This window comes from Mirounga leonina, unplaced genomic scaffold, assembly GCF_011800145.1.
Source record: "Mirounga leonina isolate KUSES-001 unplaced genomic scaffold, KU_Mleo_1.0 Mir_91, whole genome shotgun sequence".
In the NCBI taxonomy this organism is placed as follows: domain Eukaryota; kingdom Metazoa; phylum Chordata; class Mammalia; order Carnivora; family Phocidae; genus Mirounga; species Mirounga leonina.
The window spans coordinates 31,257,565-31,276,104 of NW_023270839.1; the positions used below are offsets into that span (position 1 = coordinate 31,257,565).

General features: G+C 34.7%; 1 protein-coding gene and 1 pseudogene across 4 annotated transcripts in view; both read right to left on the bottom strand.

Annotated features, from left to right (window-relative positions):
- Positions 1-18,540, bottom strand: part of NEDD4 (NEDD4 E3 ubiquitin protein ligase) — a 121,559-nt gene that overhangs the window by 93,036 nt on the left and 9,983 nt on the right. Inside the window, exons 2-4 of one of the 4 annotated variants that reach the window (XM_034994440.1) lie at positions 13,474-13,547; positions 3,633-3,711; positions 3,492-3,530 (exon numbers count right to left, since the gene is read on the bottom strand). In XM_034994440.1, coding sequence (XP_034850331.1) covers positions 3,492-3,530; positions 3,633-3,711; positions 13,474-13,547 — 192 coding nt within the window. Of the gene's footprint in view, positions 1-3,491; positions 3,556-3,632; positions 3,712-13,473; positions 13,548-18,540 lie in introns of those variants that run through there. The other 3 variants (XM_034994441.1, XM_034994443.1, XM_034994442.1) reach the window with 3 other exon arrangements.
- On the bottom strand, positions 7,935-9,107 carry LOC118003472 (annotated as a pseudogene).

The following is an 18,540-nucleotide window of genomic DNA, read 5'->3' on the forward strand; positions in this document are numbered from 1 at the left end:
CTGAGAACAAATTACTGGCCCTTCCAGAATGGAAGGGACCCAATTTAGTAAACTTACCACAAAATGGCTATGGTTTTATTTTCTTAAAAAATATTTGTCTGGTTTTGGTATCAGGGTAATGTTGGCCTCATGAATGAACTGGGACATGTTCCCTCCTCTATTTTCGGCAAGACATTGTGTAGAATTAGAATTATTTATTCCTTAAATGTGTGACAGAATTCAGCAATGAAACCGCCTGGGCCTGAAGATTTCTTTATTGGAAGGTTTTTAACTATTTTCAAATGCAGTTTCTCTAAGAGCTACAGAACTTTTCAGGCACTTTTTATCTTCTTAAAGTATACACATCTTTTAAAAGGAATTGGTTGATTTCATCTAAGTTAATGAATTTATGGACACAGAGTTGTTCACAGCATCCCTTACTATTCATTTAATGTCTGTAGGTTCTTGATGAATTTGCTCTATTTTTTATTTGTTGTTGTCTTTTTGGCTATATCTATTATTTTTTAGTGGTTACACTAGGGGTTACAATATACATACTTAACTTTTTGCAGACTACTTAAAGTGAATATCAAGCCACTTTAAGTAATACATAGAAGCCCTACAACCAAAAAGATAGCTTTATCCTCACTCTCCTATGTTACGGTTGTAATACATATTATACCCACATAAATCTCACCAGTGTTATAATTTTTGCTTTCAACAGCCATTAATATTTTAAGTTACTCAAGAGGGGAAAATAAAATATTATAATAACTGATATTTACTCTTTGTTGCTTTTTCTTCATTTCTGAGGTTAAATTTACCTCTGGTATCATTTACCTTCAGCCTAAATAATTTCCTTTAGAGTACATCTACTGGCAATAAATTCTCTTATTTTTCCTCAGCTTAGAATACCTTTATTACACTATCATTCCTGAAGGATATTTTTGTTAGATATAGAATTCTGAAAACCTTTAGCTATTAAATAATTATTCGTCTACCATTTTTCCAGGCTGTCTTCAAAATTTCTTCATTATCTTTGGTTCCAGCAATTTGACTATGATGTGTCTGAGCATGATTTTCTTTGCACATACTCTGTGTTTTGCTGAATTTCTTTAATCTGTAAAGGCATTTCTTTCACCAAGTTTGGAAATTTCTGGCCATTATCTCTTCAAGCATTTTTTTCCACCAATGTCTTTTTCTTCTTCTGAGACTTCAATGACCCAGATATTAAGCTCTTTTAATACTGTCCGCAGGTCCCTCAGGCCCCACTAATTTTTTTTTTCAATCTTTATTTTCTGTTCTTCAGATTAGATCATTTCTACTGCTTATCTTCAACTTCACTAATGCTATTAACTGTTATCTTCACTTTGCTATTGAGCTTATTCGGTGAGTTTTAAAATTTCAGGTATTATATTCTTAAATTCTAATATTTCTATTTCATTCTTTTTTGCAGTTTTTATTCTCTGCTGAGAATATCTATCTTCCCACTCATTTCAAGAGTGTTTACCTCTATATCATGGGGCATAAATATAATGGTTATAATAGCTGTTCTAATTTGGTAGTTGTTCTACTACTAAATTCCAATGTCTGCATCATCTTGCTATTGGCATTTGTTGATTGTCTTCTTTTGAGAATTGGTCATATTTTTGTGGTTTGTTGTATGTAAAATAATTTTAGACTCACTTTGAATATTATGTTGTGAGACTTTGGATCCTGCTAACATCCTTAACACCTTTACAGTTGTTCATAGCATCAGGTTAAGTTCAATGCCCTATTACTACATCATGGCTAAAACCGGAAGAGTAAAATTTTTTAATTCTTGAAAAAAATAACAATAGCTGAATACCTCTTTAATGTGATAAAAAAAATCAAAGGTTATGTTTAATGGAGAAAAGCTAAATTAATTCCCATTAAAATTGGAAACAAGACAAATAAACATCCATCCCTATTACACCTAATTATTAGTTGACACGTGCAAGCCAATGATTTTAGAAAAAAAAGAGTAAGAGGTACAAAAAAACTTCAATACATTGAAAACACATATATTTCTAAGAAAAACACAACAAAACAAGTAAAATAATAATGAAAGTGTAAATAAGTAAAACACACAACCACTTGGGAATTTTAAAATTCTCTCCTAAGCAATTCTTGTGCCAAGAGGCAATCAAAAACAGAGGTTACCAAATCTGGAATTTATGCTGGTGAAGGTAAGCCAGAAATTTAGCTTCATTTTCCACCATACGACTATCCAGTTGACTCAATACTATTTCCTCAAGAATCCAAAATTTCCAAACTGATTTAAAATGCTGTTTTCATGCCATCCTAAATAGGGTAAGGGAGACCTCCTTCTCTACATAAGAAAAACCAGAAGCACCCTAGTTGGTGCTGTTGGCTGGATCTTCAGTAACAGCTTCTCAGATTTGCTTCAGCAATTTCTTCCCTTCCAATTCACTTTATTAAAACAAAACAAAACGAATAAAAAAATCTTCAAATGTGGGATACAGAAGAGAGGCTTCTATTTTCCTGACTGAAGTCCGGTGTGGCACCATACAAGCCTCCAGAGAGGCTGGTGTTTCAGGCATGGTCAGCTACGTCAAGCATTGCTGAGCATGTAAGTAGGGTGAGTTTAGATGAATGTGGCAACACAGAGGTCAGTGGTGACCTTAGTAAGAGCAGGTTTATTCCAATGATGCAGGTGTGAGTTAGATTAGAGTGGGTTAAGGAATGCATTAGAGAAGCAGATACGATGGGGGCAGGCAACTCTTTCAAGAGCATTGATTATTCAGGTGAACAGAGAAATAAGTTCAAACCTAAAGGGGAAGATGAGGTCAAGGTAGGACATTTAAAGGATGGAATGTACAAATGGGAACGATCCAGCAGAGAAGGGGAGATTGCTGTTTGCATCTCTATCACTGCTGGGAGGGTGTTGATTCTGGCATCAGCAATGACTCTGACAAATTGGTACAAAGAGACATTGTCAACTTGAGGGCCCTCCTGAAGAGTCTGAAATAACTGCTGATCTGGAGTTTGTTCTTATGGTATAGGGAGGAAGGGTGAAGGGGAAGGCAGGAATGTGAATGAAGGATGTATAAGAAGAAATGCATCTACTTAGTGGTAGGCCCTCACCATCTCTTGTCCAGATCAGTCTATTCAATAAATGACTGGGGAAACACAAATATTGTATGATCTTTAGGGGAAAACACCAAAATCTGCTAAATTGGAATAAGACTACCATACAGTCTCTAAATCAGAATTAAAGTAGAATAAGATAATTCCAGGTCTATAATTGTCTTTTACCTCTTTGTTGCCTTACATACATTTTTTTTTAGATAAATGGTTCCAAGACCATGTCATCAAAGGGATACCTAGGTTTAACTCCTTTTAAATTTTCAAAATTTCTAGACAAATTCTAATAAGATACATTTTAGAATGTTATAAATGGTAACTTATCATTCAAACCTACTGAGAACAACTTTTTGCTGTTTTACTGAAATAAAATACATACTTACTCTGAATAATATTTCTTCATTCCATTTTGGATTCAAAGTCTAAAAGACAACAAACATAGTATAACTAATTTTTTTATATTTTGTCATATAAAAATAAAACAAACTATATTTAAAAATTTTTTGAATACTGCTAAGTCTAACCTTTTTAATGGTTTTTGTTTGCACACTTGTAAAAACTCCATTCATTGGGTCATATAACGTCACTCTCACATAAGGATCACTGTTAAAATAAAAAATAAATAAATAATAATTGTTGTTTATTCCCAAACTCAGATTGCTCAAACTATAAAAATCATAGATTTTTCCTTGTTAGCAATTTCTACAATTATTTCCTACGCTTAGAAAGAAGGGTTCCTTAGGCAGGAGTAAGTAATTAGAGTAATTTTTCCATCTTGTTAAAAAGCTAAAGTACTGTGTTAGTGAAATAGACAAAGAATTGGAAAGAAAACCTTTTAATCCAATTTAGTGATTTCTAACCTTTTTAGATTTTTTGAAATTTTGTTCAATTTTTATTACATTCTTTCTTCTTTTGGGTTAAAATGGTTAATTTAATGATTCTCAAGACTAGCTTTGCAAGACCTCAGGTTGTTCCAAGTTATCTCATAGGTGTAAACTTTTTTTTTTTACAAAATAAGACAAAGTGCTTTCTGTTGAAAATAATTATGTGTCATGTAACCCTTTCTACAAAGAGACATGGAAAAAAAATCTTGTGATATTTAAATTTGCAAAGCAAAGACTGTAGACATTTTACTTGTTCATGGTCGAATTTCTCCAATTTCCTCTGGGGATCCTAAAAACTCATGATTCTCCACCACCAACTCCCCCTCCATTTCCTCATACAACCTTACCTCTTACTTTAATTGACAAAAATCAAAGCCATCAGACCACTCCCAACATCCTGGTATTTATCATAACTCATCCTTACCCCTAACCTGAGTGATTCAGGTATTGTGCCCCCTGTTTGAGGCCAATTCCTCTTTGCATGTTCCTTCCACTTGCTCTGGGACTTTGCATCATCTGTTTTCACTTCTCCCTTTTATATTTTCAGCTGTTCTTTTGACTTTTTTTCTAATCATATAAATACATTTTTAAACTCCTCCCTCCTTAACTCTCCCTCCTTCCTCCAGCAGAGTGAGCTAGATTGTCTTTCTTCCCATCTCAAACTTTCCAGGAAAATAATCTGCAATAATATTAATAATAATAACAACTAATACTTATATAACAATTACTCTGTGCTAAGCACCGTTCTAAATAGTTTATATATATATATATATAATAACTACCTATGAGGTAGGTATGGTTATGGTTATTGTCTTTATTTGGTACAGAGAGGTAGGTCAGTCAACTCATCATAGATCATACCACTAGTAAGTGCAAGGATGAGAACCAACACTCAAGCATCTGGCTCCACAGGCCATGTTCTCAGCCATAGAGCCAACCACCTCCCTTTCTTCATTTCCTCAACTCCCGCTGCTCTTGAAAGCCCTAGAATTTGGTTTCTACCTCTTTCCTTCTGACCCATTCCTCTGAAACTGCTCTCTAAAAGTCACCAATTTGCTAAAGCAATCAAAACTTCCAGGCACTTATTTTGTTGGTCCTCTCTATTTTTGATACTACTGATTACTTTCTCTTTGAAACTAATCTCATTTGCTTTCATGACACACACCCTTTCTGGTTGTCCTCATACTATTCTAACTGTTCCCTCTCGGTCTCTTTCTTAGGCTCCTCTCCTGCAATCTACCAGTTAAATACTGAAATTCCCTAAAGTATTGCCCTTGGCCTTTTGTTCTCTCAACATTTTCCCTTCACAATCTGATCTATGGCTTTAACAACTAACTACGTACTCTCAAATATAAATATTAAATGTGAATGTAAATACAAATATATATCCTCGATCTCACCACCCAGCTAGACACTTTCACCTGGATAGTCCACAGACAATGTCTGTTTGAGAGTTTTGCTTTTTTTTTTTTTTTCCTTTTCCACATTACTTATTCACAGTCAACTAGCTACATGAAGGGGATAAACGAATTAGTAGGAGCTTTTGTGGAAAATGGTGTATAGGTGGGACGGTGGGACTGAAACAAAATAATCTTACACATAATCTAATAATCTTAGAAGATTTACAGATATCCTTTTTAAAAAATAGTATCCTCTGAGGGTAACAGAGGAAGATAAAATCATCATGAATAAAATAAGCTAGCAACTTCATATCAATGCATGACCCAAAAGTCTCAGAAAATGGTTTGCATTTTCTGTCATGATTTACAGATAGTCATGCAATACATATTTCCAACACAGAAAAATTAAGACTAACACTGAGTAACAGATTAATACAATGCGGAGGGAAGTTGAGTACATGAAAATAGCTATCATCTGGTAGCAAAAATAGATTTAAGCTGATGTTAATATCAAAATTAAAGACATTCAAGTAAATTATGCCAATACATTACAACTATTATTCCTAACATTGTAAGAACTTCTTATTGTTCCTACTCAGAACTAAAAGGTCTGAGAAGGGTTTGGCCCATTTTTTAATCAGCTATTTTATCACATTATTTTTGAGTTGTAAGAGCTCAATACATATTGTGAATTAAAGTCTTCTATCAAATATGCTTTGAAACTATTTTCTCCCAATCTGTGGCTTGCCTTTTCCTATTCTTACCTGTGTCTTGCAAACAAAAGTTTTTAATTCTGATGAAGTACATTTTAACATTTTTCTTCCTTTATAGTTCATACTTTTCAAGTCCCATTCAAGAAATCTTTGTGTAACCCAGTAAAGCACAGATTTTCTCCTATGTGTCCCTGTAGAAGTTTTATAATTTTAGCTCTTATTAATTTTCTATATGATGTGTGGTAAGGAACGAGATTCATTTTGTTCCATAGAGATAACCTGTTGTTCCAGTACCAAAGACTATCCTTCTCTTGAATTACCTTTACACATTTTGGAGAAAAACAACCAGCCATATATATGTGTGAGTGCGTGTGCATGTGTGTATGTGTGTGTGTTTCTATGCTCTTTCTTCTATTCCACTGAACAATATATCTATTCTTATGCCAATGCCACTCTGTTTTGATTACTATAGCTGTATAGTAAGTCTTGAAATTAGGTAGGTAGCATAACTTCTCCAATTTTGTTCTTCTTTTATGAAACTGTTTTGGTTTATTCTGTTTTCACTTTCCACAAAAATAATGGGATCAGTTTATCAATTTCTCCAAAAACACATGCTGGGATTTTGACTGGGATTGTGCCAAATCTAATTAATTTGAAGAAAGATGAAACTCTAACACAGGTGAATCTTTCAATCCATGAACATAGCATATTTATCCATTGATTTAAATCTTCAATTTCCCTCAGCAATATTTTGTAGCTTTTGTGTACAGTGCCTGCAAATCTTTTGTTAAGTTTATTTTTTTTTTTTTAAGTAGGCTCCAGCCCAGTGTGGAGCACAACATGGTGCTTGAACTCACAACACTGTAATTAAGGCCCGAGCTACGATCAAGAGTCAGATGTTTAACCAAATAAGCCACCCAGGCGTCCCTCTGAGTTTTATTTTTATGCTATTGTAAATGGGTATTTTAAAAATTTATTTTCCAATTGTTCATTGATAGGATATAACAATATAATCGATTTTGGTACATTGAGTTTGTATCTTATGGCCTTTGGTACCCTGTACCAAAAAAATCTGTCTAGATTTTTTTGTAGATTCTTTAGGGCTTTCCATGTACATAATCATGTTGTCTGCAAATAAACAGTTTCCTTCCTTTTCAGTCTGCATTACTTTAATTTCTTCTCCTTGCCACATTATACAGCTAGGACATCCAGTACAGTGTTGAATTAAGTGTAAGAGCACAAAACCTTGTCTTATTCCTGAATTTAAGTAGAAAGCATTCAGACTGTCACCATTGAGAATGATGTTACTATTGTTCTTTTTTTCACAATAACCTTAATCAGGCTTAGAACATTCCCATCAGTCCCTAATTTGTTAGGAGTTTCTATCATGAATGGGTGCTGAATTTTGTCAGATGCTTTTTTGCTTTCATTGAAACGATCATGTATTTTTCACTTATTCTATTAATATGATGAACTACACTGATTAATTTTTGGATGTTAAACCAGTCTTACATTTTATTCTCAGCTTGCTGAGATTTTTTTTTTTTTTTTCCATGAACAGGTGTTGGATTTTGTCAAATGTACTTTCTATGCCTACTGAAGTAATAATGTATTTTTTTCTTCTGTACCATATTAATATGATGAATTACATCGATAGATTTTAAGATTTTATGTATTTATTTGAAAGAGAGAGAGACAGCATGAGCGGGGGGAGGGGCCAAGGGAGAGGGAGAAGCAGGCTCCCCACTGAGCAAGGAGCCCGATGTGGGATTTGATCCCAGGACCCTGAGATCATGACCTGAGCTAAAAGCAGACACTCAACTGACTGAGACATCCAGGTGCCGCTGATAGATTTTTTTTTTTTTTTTAAATCAGAACATTTATTATTGTGGTGACTAACTGTTGAAATCCTTAAGATGAACTGGAAGCCCCAACAGAGTTTAGTTGTTGTTCCTTCATGGAATCCATGCTTGAATCTGCGGTATACAACTTTTTTTTTTTTAAAGATTTATTTATTCATTTGAGAGAGGGAGAATGAGAGAGAGCACATGAGAGGGGGGAGGGTCAGAGGGAGAAGCAGACTCCCCGCCGAGCAGGGAGCCCGACGCGGGACTCGATCCCGGGACTCCAGGATCATGACCTGAGCCGAAGGCAGTCGCTTAACCGACTTGAGCCACCCAGGCGCCCTGCGGTATACAATTTTTGAGTGCCTCATTCAACCAGTCCCAGTGGTATTTCGTCTTTTAGCTTTGGCTAGTTATACTCTCTCTTCTGCTCGACAGGACAGCCACATTTGCCATAGGTCAACTTCTGAAGGTAGTAGGCCTTAGAGCTACAGTAGTGGCATACCATGTGCATCTTACTGTGACGCTTTCTAAATGATGACGTCCCCTTGGTCACCTTGTTTCTTTAGCTGAGAACACAGAGGCTGGAAGGGAAGGCACTTCCACTATATCCTACACTGATAGACTTTTTTTTAAATGTTGCATAAACCTTACATTCCTAGAAAAATGCTCACCTGATCATATATTAATATATATTGGTCATTATAGGGCTATTCAAACTTTCTATTTCTTTTGTGATTAATTTTGGTAATTTTTGTCTTTCAAGGATTTTGTCTACTTCATCTAAGTTGTGTACAATTCCTTATTGGTATGAAGTTGTGCACAGTGTTCCTTTTTTTGTCTTTTTCAGTTCCATAGGATCTATAGCAATGCCTCTGCTTTCATTCCCATTATGGTAATTTGTGCCTTCTCTCTTTTGTTCTTGATCAATTCTAGCTAGAAGTTTAAAATTTTATTGATCCCTTCAAAAAACAAGCTTTTGACTGCAATGATTTTTTCCTATCATTATGCATTTTCTACTTCACTAATTTCTGCCCTTACCTTTATTATTTTCTTCCTTCTACTTACTTGGGAATTAATTTGCTCTTCTTTTTCTAATTTCTTAAGATCAGAATTCAAATCATTCATTAGATTTTGCTCCTTTTCTAAATTAGGCATTTTAAATCTATACATTTTCCTCTAAATATTACTCTAGCTGCAGCTCCAAACTTCTGATATTGCTGTATTTTCATTTTCATTCTGTTCATTCTGTTCAAAATGTTTTCTACTTTCTTTTGTGGTTTCTTCTTTGACCCATAGATTATTTAGAAGAATATTGTTTTATTTCCAAATATTTGGGGTTTTTCCAAATACCATTATGTCATTTATTCATAATTTAATTCCATTATTATCAGAGAATATCCTCTATATAATTTCAATGTTTTCAAAATTCCTGAAACTTGTTCTAACATGGTCTATGTTCTAACATGGTCTGTGTCCCATATGCACTTGAAAAGAATGTGAATTTTGCAGTTGTTGGATTTATTGTTTTATGGCCCAACATATTTTTTTTTTAAAGATTTTATTGATTTATTTGAGAGAAAGAGAATGAGAGACAGAGAGCATGAGAGGGAGGAGGGTCAGAGGGAGAAGCAGACTCCCCGCCGAGCAGGGAGCCCGATGCGGTACTCGATCCCGGGACTCCAGGATCATGACCTGAGCCAAAGGCAGTCGCTTAACCAACTGAGCCACCCAGGCGCCCTATGGCCCAACATATTTTATGGCTGACAGACTCTAGGGTAGCTCCTATTATCCCTACCGCCTAATGTTCATGCCCTTTGTGTTATCCTCTCCTTAAATGTGGGAAGGACCTATGTATTCTAATCAATACATTATGGCCAAAGTGACAAAATATATGTGATTGTATTATGTAAGATTGTAATCCATCTATGCTTAGAGACGCCCTCCTTTACTAGCTTTGAAAAAGTAAGCTGTTAGCTTGTAAGCTGCTGTATGAAAGTCATGAAATAAGGAACTTAGGGTGGCCTCTGGCTGACAGCCAGCAAAACTGAAGCCCTCAGTCTGGCAGCTACAAGGAACTGAATGCTATCAATAACCACATGAGTTTGAAAGTGGATTCTTCCCCAAATAAGCCTCAGATGAGGCCATACCCCTAACCAATACCTTGACTGCAGTTCTGTAAGACCCTGAAGCAGACTTCAAAGCTAAATCATGCAAGGATTCTGACCCACAGAAACTGAGATAATAAGTGTTTGTTCTTTTAAGCTAAGTTTATGGTAATCATAGTCATGCAGAAATAAATAATACATTTATGGGCTATGCTGGTGAATGTACTACATCCACTTGAAAATAGTGTATATGCATAGTTGTTAGAAATAGTGTTTGTTCCTTATTTTGAAGTTGTTCATAATATTGTTCAAATTTGTTTTTGTTGATTTTCTAATCTAGTTGTTTCATCTATTGCTGAGAGAGGCGTTAATGTCTCCACTAGGATTGTGGAATTTTTTATTTATCCTTTTAATTTTGTCCAGCATTGCTTCATATATTTTCAAGTTCTGTTAATAGGTACATATTTATGATTGTTTTATAATTTATTTGTGATTTATGATTGTTATGGCCTCCTGGTTACTCTTTCATTGTTATGACATGTCTGCAAATATTTTCTGGTGTTGAAATCTATTTTATCAGATATTAATAAATCCACTTCAGTCTTTTTATGCTTACTGTCTATGTGACATATTTCTTTGGGTCCATTTTATTTCACCTTATCTGTATCTTTATATTTTAAATATATCTTTTATAAACAACATGTAATTGGGTCTTGTTTTTCAATCCATTCAAACAACCTCTGCCTCATATTTACCTTAGTCCATTAATGTTTAATGCTATTATTGATAAGATTGGATTTAGGTCTACCAGTTTATTACTGGTTTTCTATTCTTCCCCTTCCCCTTTTTGTCTTTTTCTCGATCACTTAGATCATTTATTCTTCCTTTCCTGGGCTTTCATTTAATTATTTTTTCAGGAATTTCATTTAAAAATGTCTGCTGGTTTTTTATATACAATTCTTTACATTACTTTTAGTGGTTTATCTAGATATTACAAAACACACCCTTAATTTTTTATTCCACTTACATTTAATATTGTACCACTCTAATAAACATTTATTTAGTTGAGTAAACAGGTCCATAACTGTTTTTGAGGAGCTGGAGCTATATATTAAATTAAGAAATTGCAGATTAGGATCTACTGAGTGAGGAGGAATAAACCACCCACATGGGTGGTTGACAGGTAGCTCCCTCAGCATCTGAGCTCCCACTCTGTGGAAGTGAAAACCCCAGGGTCATTTTGATTGAAGGCATTTTTAATATACCCACATAAAGGAAGTAAAGCACAAGATTTGTTACTTACAGATCCCAGAAATGGGAGGAAATGGGAAGGAGCAATGAGACAGAGGAAAGGCAGTCCTCTGTTACCAGGTCATGAGAGAGCAGGAGATGAAGAACAGGGTGGCAAGCACCTATTACTTATAAAGTGGTTGGGGTAGAGGTCACTAACTTTTTGTGGTCTTAACTCTAAGTGGTTATTTTAAAAAGGGTGTCCTGGGAAAAGCATAGCAGTAACTTGCGGCAGGAATCCTAATCTCAGGTCCTTATTTAAATGTCCAAACTTGGGGTGTGAGCAGGGTTGTCATAATGTAAAATGCCTCGGCAGCAACTAAAAATAGTTGTTCTTTTTGTGATGATAACCCATACCCATCCCTATCCTTTATGCTACAGGTATTATATATATTCCATCCATATGTAATAAAAACCCTGCAAGAAGTGTTATAAGGTTTTCATATTCCCATTTCCTTATTCTTTTTTGAGGATCTGAGTTTCCATCTATTATTTTTTAGCTGGAAGAACTTCCTTTACCTCTTCTTATAGTGCAGGTCTGCCAATAATAAAATCTCATAGTTTTACCTGAAAATGTCATTATTTTGTCATCACCCTGAAGGATATTTTCACTGAATACAGAATTCTGGATTGATGATTATTATTCTATTGTTCCAATTTCTTCTGGCCTCCATAGTTTCTTTGGAGAACAAAGCCCTTAATTGAATTGTAGTTCCCATGTATGTAATATGTCATTTTCTTCTCTTTCTTCTGTCAGGATTTTTCTTTACACTTGGCTTTCAACAGTTTGACTATGATGTGCCTCAGTAGTTCTTCTTAGTGTTATTCTGCTTGGGATTTTTGAATACTATATATTTGTATCTTTCATCAAATTTTTAAAAGTTGGCCATTATTTCTTTAAAAAATGTTTTACCTCATTTTTCCCCCTCTCCTCTATTTCTAGGACTTTAATTTCATGTATGTTAGACTGTCTGATATTATCTAAGAAGTCCCTGAGTCACTGTTCATTTAAAAAATTTTTTTCAATCTTTGTCTCTCTCTCTCTTTTTTTTCCCATAGGCTCCATACCCAGTGTGGAGCCCAAGGCATGGCTTGAACTCCCCACCCTGAGATTGAGACCTGAGCAGAGACCAAGAGTTGGACACTTACCTGACTGAGCCACCCCGTTGCCCCATTTCTCTCATTTGCTAATTAGGAAATAATTTCTACTGATCTAATTTTAAGTTCAACTAAGTTTTCCTCTTCATCTGAATTCTGCTATTAATTCCACCTGACTTCTAATTTCAAATATTATAATTTTCAGTTCTAGAATTTTCATTTTTTATGGTTTCTATCTCGCTCTTGAGATTTCTAATCTTATAATATCAAGTATAAACATGTTTTTGAACATATTTTCTTTTTTCTACTGAGAATGTGTTCCATTTTCCTGATTCTTTATAGATAATTTTGAATTATATCCTGGACATTCTAAGTATTAAGTTGTAGAGACTCTGGATTCTGCAATTTTTCTCTGATGATTATTTGTTTTATTTTATCATCTAATTAATTATCTTCTCTGGACGAGAACCACAACCATGTTTCTTAGGCAGTAACTCTTATCTCTATTCAGATCTTTTGTCTTTAGCTAAGTTGCTTTGAATCTGCTATCACATGTGTGACTCAGGGTCAGCAGATATCCATAGACAGAGTTTGGGAACCTACTCTCTGGGTTTATTCCTTCCAGAATCCCCACCTTTGCCATGTGGTAGATACCAAGGAATTTATTGGAAATACCAATTGGAAATATAATCATTCCACTTTGCACAATAATTTACCAATAATATTATTCAATTATTCATCTCACCAAAGTTTAGAAAAAATTATCAACCAGGGCAGTTTAAAATTACAACCCAGGGGCGCCTGGGTGGCTCAGTCGTTAAGCGTCTGCCTTCAGCTCGGGTCATGATCCCAGGGTCCTGAGATCGAGCCCCGCATCGGGCTCCCTGCTTGGCGGGAAGCCTGCTTCTCCCTCTCCCACTCCCCCTGCTTGTGTTTCCTCTCTCGCTGTGTCTCTCTCTGTCAAATAAATAAATAAAATCTTTAAATAAATAAATAAATAAAATTACAACCCAACTTAATATACTTACCTAGCTCCCAAGATATCCTTTTTGGCAAGGCCTATTCCAGCTATAACTTTGACCCTCACAATTCGTGAATTTTCCTAAAATACAAAAATTTATATATTATTTTCATGTACTTTATAACATACCCAAGACACATACCTTTAAATATATACATATCAAATAAAGTAATCAGGATTTTAAAATTACTTGAAGGACTCTTCCTCAAGAATTAATTTGATTAAAAGATACATAAGAGAAAATAAAAACTATATTGTTATTTCTAGATAACTTGATTATCTATGAAGAAAAGCCAAAAAAACTAGAGTTAAATATTACATTAAGAACTTATCATTGCTTCCAATAAAATCTACAGCCAAATTCTTAGTACTAATGTTTTCATTGTTGCTATGTACCAATAACACAAAATCAAAAGCTTATAATCATTTGTAATAACTGTTTAGAAAGGTAATTATTTTTTTAAGTTTTAAATTCCAGTTAGTTAACATACAGTATAATATTAGTTTCAGGTGTACAATTTAGTGATTCAACTTTTAATAAAACAACCGATGCTCACCCCAAGTGTACTCCTTAAACCCCATCACCTATTTAACCCATCCCCCTGCCCACCTCCCCTCTGGTAACCATCAGTTTGTTCTCTATAGTTAAGAGTCAGTTTCTTGGTTTGCCTCTCTCTCTCTTTTTTCCCCTATGCTCATTATTTTAAAAATCCCATTCAATAGATTATACATTAAATAAAACCATAATATATTGATACTGTAACAAATCAAGTATTAAATTTCCTGGATATCATAATACTGTTATAAGGTTTTATATAAGGCATCTTTTGAGATACATATTGAAATATTTAGGGATAATGGGCGCCTGGGTGGCTCAGTTGGTTAAGTGACTGCCTTCGGCTCAGGTCATGATCCTGGAGTCCCGGGATCGAGTCCCGCATCGGGCTCCCTGCTCGGCAGGGAGTCTGCTTCTCCCTCTGACCCTCCTCCCTCTCATGCTCTCTGTCTCTCATTCTCTCTGTCTCAAATAAATAAATAAGATCTTAAAAAAAAAAGAAATATTTAGGGATAAAGTATGAAAAAGTACAATATTTCTTAAATGTTTCAGCAAATAAAAAATTGAATGTGTGTGTGTATGTGTGTGTGTGTGTGTGTGTAAATAAAGGGAGTAAGTAAAATGTTACCAATTTGTGGCTCTAGCTGAGGGGTATATAGGTGTTCATTATACTACTATTTTAACTGTCCTGTAGATTTTAAATAGTTCAAAATTAAAAGGTGAGTAAGAAAATATTATAAAACAGAACGTATATTTTTAAAAATTTCCAATTAAGCAAAACTATCAGACACAGAGTAACAGAGTAACATTTCTCTTAATGAGAAATGTAAAAAACTTTTATGGATAAAATTATAATAACTTACTGAAGAACACAAAGAAGACTTAAATAAATGAAGAAATTCACTGTGTTCACAGATGGAAATATTCCATATTATTGTCTGTTTTCTCCAAAGTAACCTATAAATTTAATACAATTCCAACTCCCCCCGCCCAGATTTTGTCATGGATTTTAACAAATAATTGTAAAATTCATAGGGAAGAGTAAAAATGAGTATAGAAGTAAATAATAACATTTAATCACTATCTTATACTCTATACAAAAACAAATTTCAGATACATTAAAGTCTTAAAAGCAAAAAAGAAAACTTTAAAAATTTCATAGGAAATTTTAGAATACTGCCATGACCCTGAGGTAGGAAAGGATTTTTAAAAATACAAACTCTAATGGGAAAAGTGGTGAGATTTGACATTAAAATTATATACCTTTTGTATGAGAAGAGATGCCATGAACAAAATGAGAAGGCAAGGGGATAGACAAAGAGGAAGTATCTAAAATGTGTGCCATTGACAAATTATGATTATCCAGAATATCCAAAAAAAAATCCTAAAAACCAGTAAGTGAAATATATACAACATAATACAAGAAATCACAGAGAATGGACAGTAAACACATGAAAAGATTTTCAATCTCACCAGTAATCAGGGAAAACTCTTATATGGTGTTGGTAGGAAGTATAAATTGAGGAATCATTTTGAAGAGACATTTGGAAAATCTACTAAAGTTCTAAATCAATAACCCAGAAATTCCACTTTTAGGTCTATCCCCTAGATACACTCTCACTCATGTACTCAAGGACATACGCATAGCAATATTCACAGAAGCATTTAGAAGATCAACAAACATGAAATAGATGTAGCCCAACAGATAGCAACCTAATGGAGTCTATTATACAGTCATTCCATCAGCAAGTAGTCATATTCCCTTGTGAACACAGGTCTGAGAAGGCGAAAATATACATATCATGGAATATTTATTTCAATCTTCTCCTACTTCTAAATGCTTACAACCACCCTCATTCCTGGAAGTTTCACTGAATAAATATGATCATGGAAATATTCTATTAGCTCCAAAACTCAGATGACAAATTCAGATAATACAAAAATGCTTACTAAAGATTCTAGGTAAAATATAAGTTTCCTATATCCCCAAATAAAACTAAATACATAGCTGATTTTGCAAGAAAGAAGGGAAATCCTCAGGTATCAGAATAAAGATAGAATTAAAAATTAGAAAGGAAAATATGTGAACTGAAATTTCAGTTTTCTGCAGGGACTCTATTCCCAAAAATCGGAAGAGATTTGCAGTCACCCTTTCTTCCTGGAAAAGTCCCACTGAATAAATAGGCCCATTAGAGTATTCTATTGGTCTGAACAGCCAAATTCTCATCTACCGGTTGACTGGGAAATGGCTGTACTTTATTAGATGGGTATGGATCTCCAACACTGAATTCTGAAAATTAGAAGTCTTTTCTGTGATGACTTAATAAATAAATACAAAGTTTTTCAAGGGGTAAAGTGTAATCAAAAGTGCCATCAGCAAATAATGTTATTTGATAATCCCAAATTTTGTAAACACAGACAAGTGTTTATAATTTATATATAAACTTAATTGAGGAAAGAAATTACCACACCCCTCTTAGAAAGTTAATCCATATTGGTGGAACCTCTACTGAAACTATCCCCCAGAAGTCTCCTGGAGAAAAATGTAACAAGTGTTAATTTAAAAAATTCCAGGGAATGATAAATTACTCACAGTCACAAACACACTTAACTTTCAAACCTTCTCCTTGCATTTCCTACAGCAAATATCAGAACTAGTCATCTTGGGTGTTGTGGTTAAGTGATGTGAAGCTATACTGATCTAAGATTCTGTCATAAAATTAAATAAGAAATGCCCTTTATTTTCATATTTGCATTCACTTAAGTGCATTTTATAAATTAATGCTAGAAAACTGCCAAAACGAGTCTTTGCAATCCCAACCATAAGCAGAAATCATAATATCTCACAGCATCTTTGAAACCGAAGAACATAAATGCTGCAACAAGAGACTGAACTCTTCAATAACTTTGGAAACATGATATTCAAAGTACTGTTAATAGAAATGTGGATAGTACTCAAATGAGGGAAAAAGAAATGAAAATTAAACATCTTCTCCTTATTCAAAATGGGGACATTATCCCCAAATAGATCAGAGCTCTTCTTTAAACCTTAAGACTTACCCCTTCCACTCCTAAGAAAGCTTTCTTGATTTATGAAAGTGAAATGGAAAAGTTGCAAATCCTAGGCAAAGATAAGTGATTTTCTCAATGACAGTGCAAAACAAAATAGTAATGCGTTATCTATGCAGGAGGCTACAGGAATTAAAAGCAGCTTTCCAGGCCTCAGATTTCTCCACAAGTCATAAAAACAGTTTCTAACTGCTCCCTAATCTTCTCTCAACCCCCCAAAATCCAGGAGCAGGAAATGCAGAGCCTTAGATCTTTCCATCTCTCACAGGTCTTGGAAGAATTTTTGTTCCTCTCTTCATCATTCTCCCTCCCTTTTGTTGCCTCCCTCCCATACCTAACTCCCCCCTCATACCTCCAGTCAGTCTACTTTATAAAAAAGATACCCTGTTTACTTATCCCTGAGATTTTACATAAGTTGGGTTCCCTGTGCCTGGGATAGTCTTCTTTATCCCCTACCCCTTCATCGTTAAAATCCTGTATCATCTGAGCAGCCATTTAAAATGTATTAATATTATTTAAAGACAGAAAATAATTATCATGTTAACTAGAAAAATCAGGATGCAGAATGATATCTATTCTATGATAACTCTGTAAAACTGTATGTTGATGGATAAAGATTAGAAGGAAATATGCAACAGTGATATAACTATTTTAAAAAATGAAATAAAATAATGAGATGATAGGGGCACCTGGCTGGCTCTGTCGGTTGAGCACCTGACTCTCAGTTTTGGCTCAGGTCATGATCTCAGGGTCCTGAGATGGAGCTCAGCACCAGGCTCAGCACTTAGCAGGGAGTCTGCTCTGGATTCTCTCTCCCTCTCCCTCTGCCCCTCCCCTGCTCTCTCTCAAATAAATAAATAAATCTTTTAAAAAATAAAATAATGAGATGATAAAGGTTTTTGTTTTCCTTCTTAAACTTTTCATAAATTTTAAACTGTAGGGTGCCTGGGTGGCTCAGTCAGTTAAGCGTCTGCCTTTGGTTCAGGTCACGCTCCCAGGGTCCTGGGATCGAGCCCTGCATCAGGCTCCCTGCTCAGCAGGACGCCTGCTTCTCCCTCTCCCTCTGCTGTTTGCTCTCTCTCTCTCACTCTCTGTCAAATAAATAAATAAAATCTTTTTATAAATTTTTTAAAGTGTAGTTTTCTTTTAAAGGCTTGTCCTTCCTTCAAAGTCCAAATGCTATCTTTTCTAAAAGCCTTCATAGTTGAAACGAATTTTCCCCTTTCACTGTTAAAGGCCCATTTTTATAGCACTTATCACATATGGTCTCTTATCTGAGGAGATAACGATGTGTCTTTCTCCACTATTAAAATTGTGAGATTTTGAAGTTCAAGAAGTTTATCTTTTCATTATCTTTGTATTCTCTGTGGAACCCAGCAGAATACTTGGCACAAAGCAGGGGCTGACAAATTCTTGATTAACCACAAAGCTTTCTGAAGTAGCCAAAAG